A 10,722-nucleotide genomic window follows, 5' to 3' on the forward strand; every position below is an offset into this window, starting at 1 on the left:
TAAATATAAACAATTAATTTTTTTTTTTATTATTTTAATATTTGAAAAAAATTATTTTTTTATATTGCGCAACAAATGGTTGCACAAACATATTTATAAGGAATCCATAAACGGTTAACTGGTAAAATATATAGGAGCTAGAATAATATAAGTTAATTGACCAGCGGGGCTTATATATAACTAAAAGAAATTTAAGGTATTATAACATTAATACTCCCCAATTTTCGTTCAAATTATTAAATTTGTTTTTAAAAATTTAAATGATGAGCAAAAAGTTATTTCTGGGCTGCTAAACACAGTAAATATTCCTCAGTTCGCTTCTGCCCACACTATGGATTCATTGTAATCTTATTATCTGTAATAATTGATTATTACTAGCTTAAATTAAAACTAAAATAGTAATATTAATAATTATGTTAATTTATTTCATTTTTAAAAAAAATCTAGATCTACTAAGAATGAAAGATTTTATGAAAACAATACCAAATAAAAAAACAGTAGACGTCTATCTCAGATACGCAACGCCTGAAACGTATAGGTCAGTTCTGAATGAAATTAAAAATATGGAAGTATATAATATGTTGGTAGATACAAAATCAGAACATGTCAATCATTTTTTAAGAGGAGTACATTTTTAAGTTTCTACAATAATAAATATAAAGTTATTTATTAATATTATTACTTGTTATTTATTAGATATTACAATTACAAATGAACGATTACAAGTTTCACTATTTATTTACTTCATTCGTAAGTACTCTAAACAACAGTAGCGTAGCCAGGATTTTGATTGGGGCTGCTGAGGACCTGTTTTATATTTTGACTTATCACATGGTCTTACTAATGTCTAAGATTTATATTGTTAATAGTAAAAATTGGACAATGGGTTGCTATAGCCTCTTTAGCCCCCTTGGAGGTACACCACCGCTAAACTGTATGATAAGACATATACGAACATACATTATTTTGTAACCGATCTATAATAGATACATTTATTATATTTAAGCTATAAAAATTTTAGTTTTTCTAATATGATTACAAACGATTCTAATCTTAAACATTAATACAATAATTAATCTTGATTTATTTGATTATTTTCTTATTTGATAAACACATTTTTATTGATTATTTTTAAATGAAATTATTAAGTTTGTTAATTAAGAAATGTAAGAATTTTTGGTAAAGCATTTTTAAGGTTTAAAAACAAGATGGCTCACAGGGCTATGCCTCCTCTCATTTTTCAATTATTACTATAATTTATATGACGTTGGCGCTTATGATAAGTAATACATAAAGTTTCTTAACTCTCTCTCCTATTGAAAAATTCTTCGTACACCACTATAAGTACTAATAACTCCATGTAACACTTTACATTCTTAATACAAACAATTATAATTAATCAACGAACTTAAAAAATAATAATAGCTTGCATAAACATTTAATATACATTCTACCTAAGTATAAATATTAAATTTAAGATACTTTAAAATAGAAAAAACATTTGTAATTTACTAATCAACACTACACAAAATATTAACATCAAATATGTTTTCTTTTTTTTTGTTTTAAATATTAATTATAACATTTTTTCAGTTCTTAAGTCACATATTTTTTTAAAAATGTCATGACATTATTTTTGAAATACTTATACAATGAGCTCAATAAAATTAGTTTCAACGCATCAAAAAAATGTTGTAACTTGGTAATAGTTTACATCTAATGAACAGCTATCATTTAATTCTAAAACCAGAAACCCTATCATCATCGAAATTAAAAAATACTATAGTTTTAACCTTACTTTACAGTTACTTTAAAAAATAGTTTTGATTCTTAGCCCTACAATAGATCACTCAGTAAAAGTAATTTGAATTTACATTAGCTCATATAAGAGATGAAAAACGTCCACATATGACTAGAAATTAAACGTGTAGTCAAATTATCAACCTTTTTTTTACAAAATATATGTTAATTAAAAATTAACAATATACTCATAAATCACATGAAATATATTAATAAGTGAAATATTTTTTTCTGACATAATAATTTTAAGATATTGAGACTGCATTTTGTTCTGTTACCCTACGTTTTAGAACATCATTTAACATGCATATTTTTCTTTAAATCTTTTTACGATTTTGATAAATCTATTCTTGAAGTGTGGTGAGGAGGTGGACACACTAGATGTTAACAAAACTCGTGTGTCAAGTCTCGTCTGCCGCCTTATTGTACTTATGGGTACCCTTACGAGCATCTTACGATGGCAAAAAGCACCATGTGCCCTGTGCAGAATGCACCAGGAAATCACTGCACTTATTCCTTCCCTAATAATCCAGTTTACCTTAGGTTATTCGGTATCCAACACCCAAAATGATTTCATTTTCAAATTTATTTTAATATTTAAAATAATTTATATTACAATGAGCTGTTTATTTTCTACCAAGTTTTTATTGTTAGTGTAAAATAAGCATTATTAATATATTTATTCGAAAATGCAACTGTTTACTTTCGTGGTTATTTATTTGTTTACGTGTTAGAATATGGAAATGTTTGACTTAGAAGATTTCAAGTATAATTTTGTAAATTTAACAACATTTAGAATGGTAGATGTAGAGAACGTTGGCGTTCGAGAAATTTTTAAGCAAATGGAATCATATGCAATTGAAAATAACCAAACATTTGATAAAATTAAGATGATGCAAGTTAGTGAACAATATTTTTGTGTTAAATAATTTTTCAAAATAAAATGTTAATCCTTATCATAGTGCGAATCTGCCCTTATTTACGATTCTGTGCAAGTGATGGCAATTGGCCTTGGAGCTCTCCAACAAAACAATAAACTCCAATATTCAAATTTATCATGTGAAGATGAAATACCGTGGAAGACTGGAACAAGCTTAATAAATTATATCAATTCGGTAATAGCCTCATTGTAACAAAAATTTTAAAGGAAAAACGTCGTATATAAAAGGCGTTTTTTAATACTTATTGTGTATAAAAAGCAGTTATTGTAACAGTTGACTTAAGGCACTATTATAACTCATACCAAACTTGCATTGTGGTTTTGAAATTAGTAAAATTGGCGCAACATCTTTAGTTAAATAATATCTATTGTTTAGGCAAATTCAAAAAAATATCACATTCTAAGTTTTCTTTTGATATATATTAATTTTAAAAATAAACAAATAATATTGATATTTTGAAACGTAATCTCGATAATATATTTTAATTAAAAAAAAACACTATTTATACAGAGTGATTCTTTTAAAGCTAACTACTCTATTTCTCTTAAAATAATACTTTTTTTATGAATTTTTTTTTAATTTTTGTTAGTTACATATGTATCTTCATTTATTTGTTATAAGATATTTTTTAGGTCCATCCCTTATATCTTATAGGTGTGTTTACTTTATTTATTTAAATGGTAACATACATATTTAATTAGCTTAAAAAATATAAAATGATCTAATTAAGAAAATGACTGGTCAATTACAACTCTTGGTTTAATACTTTGGAAGTTATAAACATTTTAAAATATAGACTTGAGGTGAAGCGAGGATGTTACTATTTTTATCATTAGTCTTTTCTCAGTTACTCTACTTTTCTCGCCTAGCTTCAAAATTGTGAATAATTTCTGAAGCATTGGTCCAAATGTTGTAATCCACTAATCATTTCTTAATTCGATCATTTTCTATTTTATAAGCTAGTTAAATATGTATGATGTAATTAAAACAATGTATTATGACACCCTTATAAAGTATAAGGGATGAACACCAAAAAAATACTATGATTGTTAAATGATAAATGGAGATACAATTGAAACTAACAATAACAAATCACAAATTCTCAAAAAACTTATTATTTTAAGAGAAATTGAGTGGTTAGCGTTAAAATTATCACTTTGTATAAATTTATTTTGTAAATGATTGCTAACAATATTTGTACGAAGACTCATATTTTTTTTTACCAACATTGTTTTTCATTTTCGATCATTTAGAGTTAATTTTCTTTCGACGTTTTTCTAAAACTGACAATTTGATAATTTTCCACAATCACTCAATTTAGTCAATGTAATAATAAATAAACTGATAAAATAAATGAAAAGTAATAAAATTAATAACTGCTATTACTTAAAACGAAAAAACACCAAGTAGAATGCACTTAAAAAAATACTCATATTTATTAATGAATAATAATAAATATATGATTAGAATTTGGAACTTATATGTTTATTAAATTTGTTTGGGGCATTTCCGAAACACTCAAGTCCTTAAAATTTATTATAAGTATATACAGTACTAAAGAAATTTTTTTTATATTAAGTGGAGTGATCCCCCACTCCTCCTAAACTAAAATCCTAACTAATATACATTGATTGCGATAAATATAAAAAAAAAAACATATATTTATCATTGATGTATTTCGTATAGCTAAAATAAACTTCATAAATGCATAAAATCCCGCATCTTAAATATATTATGATAGATAAAATTTTGTAATTACAAAAAAAAAAAAATCTGAGTAATTTTTTTTAATGTTTCATTGAACAATATGTTTTTCTTAGGCTAATTTTATGAAAATAATTTATTGAGTATATCTTGAACATTTAGTGGAAACTTTATCGTGTGTTGAATAAAAATTAAATCAATTTTTAGTAAAATTTCAGTTGGTAAAATTGCATAAAAATTAACTATTGTAACAATATATAGGTTAATTTTTTAATTAATTTTACTTATAGGTCGAAGTTAAAGGACTAACAGGTCCTATACAATTTAAAGAAGGAAGAAGAATCGATTTTAAATTGGATTTAATGAAACTTAAGCAGCACTCATTATCTAAAGTAGGCGAATGGACACCAAGAATAGGGATAAATATAACAGATATAACAGCATTTCATGATACTGCACCATATAATATTACATTAGTTGTTGTTACTATCGTAGTAAGTATTAATGTAAAATAATTCTTTTTTAACTAAAAAATATTTTTAACTGGAGAAATATAAACGTACTGACCCCTAATTATTGTACAGAATGTAAAGCTAAATGAATTAATGCATGTCAAGTTATCTTACACCAGAATAAAGTCTAATAAAAATACTGAAATTAAGTTATTCAATTTATTGTTTTCTTTACTTCAAACATAAAGGATCAATTGAAGTTTGCTTTAAATTAGTATTCATTCGTACATAGATTTACATTATATATTTAATTATATCAGTATAATTCAAATTGAAACAATTGAAAGTTAATATAACGCATCATAAAAAACAACAAAATTGATACAGTGTGGTATTAATTATGAAAAAATCAAATGCACTATTGTATCGTTATTATTTTCCAACTATTTAATAATAACTATAATCATTGACTTTGGAATGAGATTTTAGTACAACACTTCTTGCGCTTTACTCTAAAACAACGTGCTTTAATTTCCGATAGTGATAGCAGAGTGCTTTTAATGCCGTCTTTCTAACCTATCAAAGTAGACTGTCTTTGGCATCGTAAAATTACCACTGCAGACCATAACTCCTTTAAACTATACATAGAAATTCAAGTTTTAAATATTATCTTTTCATAAAATATTAGTCAAACCAAATTTCTAATTATATTTTTCAGCAATTTCCTTATGTCATGATGCATCGAGGCAAAAATTATACGGGAAACGCAAGGTTTTTTGGATTTTGTGTTGATCTATTAGAAATGATTGCAAAACAGGTAGGATTCGATTATATTTTAGATTTAGTACCAGACAATAAATATGGTGCTCAAGACCCTATTACATTAGAATGGAACGGCATTGTAGAGCAATTAATAAAGCACGTAAGTGTACTTTTATGATTTAATCAATTGAAGCATTAAAATCACATATTATTATTTTATATATATCACAAACATTCAACAAATGTCTGAATAGAAAGCGGATTTAGCTGTTGGATCGATGACAATAAACTATGCTAGAGAAAGTGTCATAGATTTTACGAAACCTTTTATGAATTTGGGGATTAGTATTTTATACAAAGTATGTGTATTTTAATATTATTGTATAAAAATTTGGACAAGAATTACGGATAGAATTCGGTTTTGTATAAACTAAATTGGAACATGAAAATAAGCAATTTTGATAAAAAACGGAATTCAAAATTTTCTAGTATTTATATATTTTATTAATATTTTCCAAAAACACTAACTATTATTTAAAACTATTGAACTATGTTAAACCAAAATACCTAATTAGTCAGTACTTTGAATGAGATGTACATTAAATATTTGCGTATCAAGTTTTCATCAATTTACAATATAATAATATTATTATTTATTTATTTATTTATTATCAGCATAATGAAATAGTACATTGTATATATATGTAATATTAAAATATTAACGCTAATGGGGTCATAACTACAAATAAGTTTGTGGATAGAAATAGTGTAAACATGAAAGTAAATAACTTAAAACAATTAGCAATGGTAACAGATGAATATAAAAAGAAAAGACAACTAAATAATTTAGTTAAACAATTACAATAGAAACCTGTATAAGAATTCAAAGAAAAAATCAAGTTCATTTATAGTTATAATTTGAAATTATTCTAATAAAGGAGCATATTTACTATAGTTTTATTTATGGATTCTTATAAAAACAATATACGATGTGTGAAGATTCTTACTATAGACTGAAAGTGAATACAACTAAGTAAATCCGGAGAATCTGTCAAATTATTTAGTAATTTATATATAAATGGGGTTGTCATTATCAAATCTCATTTTTTCAAGTGACCTAATTTTAAACTTAGTAATTATTTCTAAAAAGGTATTATTTTTACCAATTTTAATTATGAGCATAAATAGAAACGATTCTAAACTTTACAACTATGTTTACAAGTCCAATTTGATATGGACTTCAAATAATTACCCCATATTTAAGGATTGATATTACTAAAAAAAGGTTAAACAATAAAGGTTATTAGGTTCATAACACTTTCTTTTAACAAAACCAAAAATTCTAAGGAATTCATTAGTTATTGTAGTTATGTGTTCATTAAATGACAAATCACTTGAAAAGATAATGCCAAGATCTTTATTATGTGATGCCTTACATAAAATACCATATACGTTTAATAGTTTCCTAATAAAGTAATTTGAATAATGTTTTTCTATATTATTTTTATTTGAGTTATATAATTAATTTTTTATAGTAAACAAGATAGAATTCTGTATTATGTTAAAAATTAATTATTTATACATATATTTATTGATTAATAATATAATTAAATACATTACAGGTACCTACCAATCAACCCGTTCAATTTTTTTCTTTTATGAATCCCTTAGCCATTGAAGTATGGATCTACTGGTTGGTTGCATATATTGTTGTTTCTGTCACACTTTACATTGTAGCCAGATTTTCACCTTATGAATGGGAAGAAAATTCTGAAGCTGTATGGACCAATTCGGTTCAAAATTTGGATTCCTCAAGCATCAATAGATTTACACTTTCTAACAGTTTTTGGTTCACTATAGGTTCACTGATGCAGCAAGGCTCTAATGTCCATCCAAAGGTTTTCATAGCTTAAGAATAAAAATAAAATGAAATACAATTCAATTTAATTAAATGCATCCGAAAGAAATATAATTTAGAATATTAGTATTATTTAATTAATTTTTAGATTTATATTTGAAGAAAATAAGAGTAATACATTATTTAGGCTTTATCGACAAAAATCGTTGGTTGTGTTTGGTGGTCATTTACTTTAATAATTCTATCTTCTTATACCGCAAATCTTGCTGCATTTCTAACTGTCGAAAGAATGGTCAGTCCCATTGAAAACGCCGAAGATTTAGCTGCTCAAACTAATATTGCGTATGGAACATTGGACAGTGGCACGACCATGACATTTTTCAGAGTAATATTAATAAATATGAATTTAAAAAAATACGATAACATTATTGATTGATATTATTTTAATCAGAAGTTAGAGCCGCTTTAAAGAAACTGATTTTAGAATATTAATTTTTTTTAATATTGTAACTAAAATTAAAAAAAAAATCAAAAATCATAAAAGAATAATGAATACTTAGCTAAATACACTATGAAGAAAAATCCCTCTTTGTGGTTTTCCACATAAAATTAATTATTCATTATAAATCTGATATGTTCATACATATTAGAACTAGGAACCAAAATAATTTCAGTTTTTGGCATTTTTCTTATATTTTGTAAATTAGTTCGAATATTTTTTTAAATATACATTGAAAAAACCATTATATACATCACAAATATTATAAGATTCATTTGAAAGCTTGATTAAACTTAAAACTAATTAAAACTTTATAAGTTAAAATTTAAATTCAGTTTAGGTTTTAAAAGCAATTTCACAATACTTCAGTTTCTACAATTTTTAACCTTACAATTCTTGAAAAAAATTCGAAAAAGGTCAAATAACTAACTAAATATAGTAAAAATTTTCGAATATACATGTAATGACTAGAACTGAATCTTAATCACCTGGTTTTGGAATCGATATTTCAAGAAAATATCATAACCATAAGTCTATTAGCCGTTTACTATAAAACTGGAAAAAATTGATAAAATCTTCGCCTCTGATTTTAACATACAGAGTAGTCAACAATAATTTGACAAATCTAATAAACTAAATTTATCAAAATTTCCAATCTAAATTTTTCAAAACGTCATAAATCGCCTGTATAGTGTATACATAAAGTACGTATACAAAAAAACAACATGTTATATGTTAGTATAAAATAATGTAAACATTAAATATTACAAATAGTAAATTTAACTATAATCTATTTTAATTATTCTAAAATAATAAATAATTTTTTTTTAATTACTTGAAGGATTCAATGATAGAAACATATAAAAAAATGTGGGCATACATGCAAAAGAAAAAACCATCCGTGTTTGTAACATCCTATGAAGAAGGCATTGAGCGAGTTTTGCAAGATAATTATGCATTTTTGATGGAATCCACAATGCTTGACTACGCTGTTCAGAGAAATTGTAATTTAACACAAATCAATGGACTATTAGACTCAAAAGGATATGGTATAGCTACACCAATCGGTAGATTTTTTTTACTTTTAATACCTTTGGACCTAATTGTTAATAGATCATATAATTAGGTTCTCCGTGGAAGGATCAGATTTCGTTGGCTATTTTAGACTTACAAGAAAAAGGTGAAATACAGATGCTATATAATAAATGGTGGAAACCACCTAATGACATGTGCATGCCAGAAAACTCTAGTGGAAACTCAAAAACAAATACTCTTGATTTCAAGAATATATGTAAATTTTTCATGCTATCCTAATTCTAAACAAACATAATTATCTCCATATCTCATTTTAGGCGGTGTATTTGTTGTTCTTTTGATCGGTTTATGTATATCAATTGTAGTGTCTTTCTATGAATTCTGTTACTATAGGAAAAAAATAAGAAAAGTTGAGCAGGTAATTTTAACTTTAATAATTAATTAAATTATATAAAAAGAGTTGTACACACGAATGTAGTAAATTTTCCTATATACAGAGCTATGTAAACAATTGAATTGTTAGAGCAGTTATAAACAATATATATTGATTTTTCAATTCGAACCTATAGTACTTTTAACCTTCTCTATTTAATATAATTATATAATTTAATTTTCCCAGAGAATTGGACCGCATAGATCTATTTGGAGAGATTTGGTAGACGAATTATGGTTCGTTTTTAAATGTCAAGGATCCAAACAGAGAACTGTGCTTATTCATAGATGTGAACAGTGTAATCCAAAAAATCATGTAAGAAATCAAAATATTTAGTTGTTTATAATATTAATATATATATTCACATAGAAAATAGAACGCCGATCACGAAGAGATTTTATGGAAACAAATAGATTGTAAAAAGTTAAATAATCATCAACCCTGGTTTTTTTACTTTTGGAAATTAAACAATATTCAAAATATAAAAAGCAATAAAAAATTTGTAATTAGAAATTATTTTTATCTTGTCAAGAAAACCTAGTCACAGATGTATAATAATTTAAGGACTTTTTGAAAGTATATTGCATACTATTTTACGGTCTAAAATTTTTTTTTATGTACATAAATTACCCCATGGATGTAAAACTGATGCAACACATTGTGTAAAATCATACTTCGAAGTGAATGGTATTAATAGGGAATAATTATATATTTTAATATCCAAAAATAGTGTTCAGCTTACTTGATTTTGATAATTATGATTTATTTGATAAATTTAATAGTATAACATATTGCTACTTTTTAATTTATAGTAACTGTATAGTAACTATCGAACTATTCGAATAGTAAAAATATTCGATAGTTACACATTATATTCGAATAGTTTTAAAAACTATTCGATAGTCTATGCTAAAAATTAGTGATGAGCATTTTCGAATATTTTAAACTATCGAATTGTTTTTATACAACCGAATAGTGTGTTGAAGAAATAGTATTTAAGGGTAATTAATAATTAAGGGGTTAGAGAGAAACAACTTTATTTAAGAAAAGCGGACTGCCCGACATCCGGGTTGCCAATCTGACACAGCGTAAAATTCAAACTTATGTTACACAAAATATAGAAATTAGTTGGTATTTACAAAATAAACAATATTATAACATAGTTACAAAAAGTTAAAAAAATAAAATACATAGAATTTAAGGTATAAATTAAAATCTAATTATACATAAAAAAAAAT

At 25.0% G+C, this 10,722-nt stretch overlaps 1 protein-coding gene across 1 annotated transcript in view; it reads left to right on the forward strand.

Annotated features, from left to right (window-relative positions):
• LOC126897281 (glutamate receptor ionotropic, kainate 2) overlaps window positions 1–10,228 on the forward strand; it is a 15,718-nt gene extending 5,490 nt beyond the window's left edge. The window contains exons 4-17 of the mRNA XM_050670785.1: window positions 448–626; window positions 697–750; window positions 2,535–2,699; window positions 2,763–2,915; window positions 4,736–4,939; window positions 5,616–5,819; window positions 5,914–6,018; window positions 7,282–7,557; window positions 7,705–7,902; window positions 8,858–9,083; window positions 9,143–9,307; window positions 9,369–9,469; window positions 9,671–9,799; window positions 9,854–10,228. Coding sequence (XP_050526742.1) covers window positions 448–626; window positions 697–750; window positions 2,535–2,699; window positions 2,763–2,915; window positions 4,736–4,939; window positions 5,616–5,819; window positions 5,914–6,018; window positions 7,282–7,557; window positions 7,705–7,902; window positions 8,858–9,083; window positions 9,143–9,307; window positions 9,369–9,469; window positions 9,671–9,799; window positions 9,854–9,904 — 2,210 coding nt within the window. The 3' untranslated portion in view covers window positions 9,905–10,228. The remainder of the gene's footprint in view (window positions 1–447; window positions 627–696; window positions 751–2,534; window positions 2,700–2,762; window positions 2,916–4,735; window positions 4,940–5,615; window positions 5,820–5,913; window positions 6,019–7,281; window positions 7,558–7,704; window positions 7,903–8,857; window positions 9,084–9,142; window positions 9,308–9,368; window positions 9,470–9,670; window positions 9,800–9,853) is intronic.
• The last annotated feature ends 494 nt before the right edge of the window (window positions 10,229–10,722 follow it).

This window comes from Daktulosphaira vitifoliae, unplaced genomic scaffold, assembly GCF_025091365.1.
Source record: "Daktulosphaira vitifoliae isolate Bord-2020 unplaced genomic scaffold, ASM2509136v1 Scaffold_1, whole genome shotgun sequence".
Taxonomy (NCBI): domain Eukaryota; kingdom Metazoa; phylum Arthropoda; class Insecta; order Hemiptera; family Phylloxeridae; genus Daktulosphaira; species Daktulosphaira vitifoliae.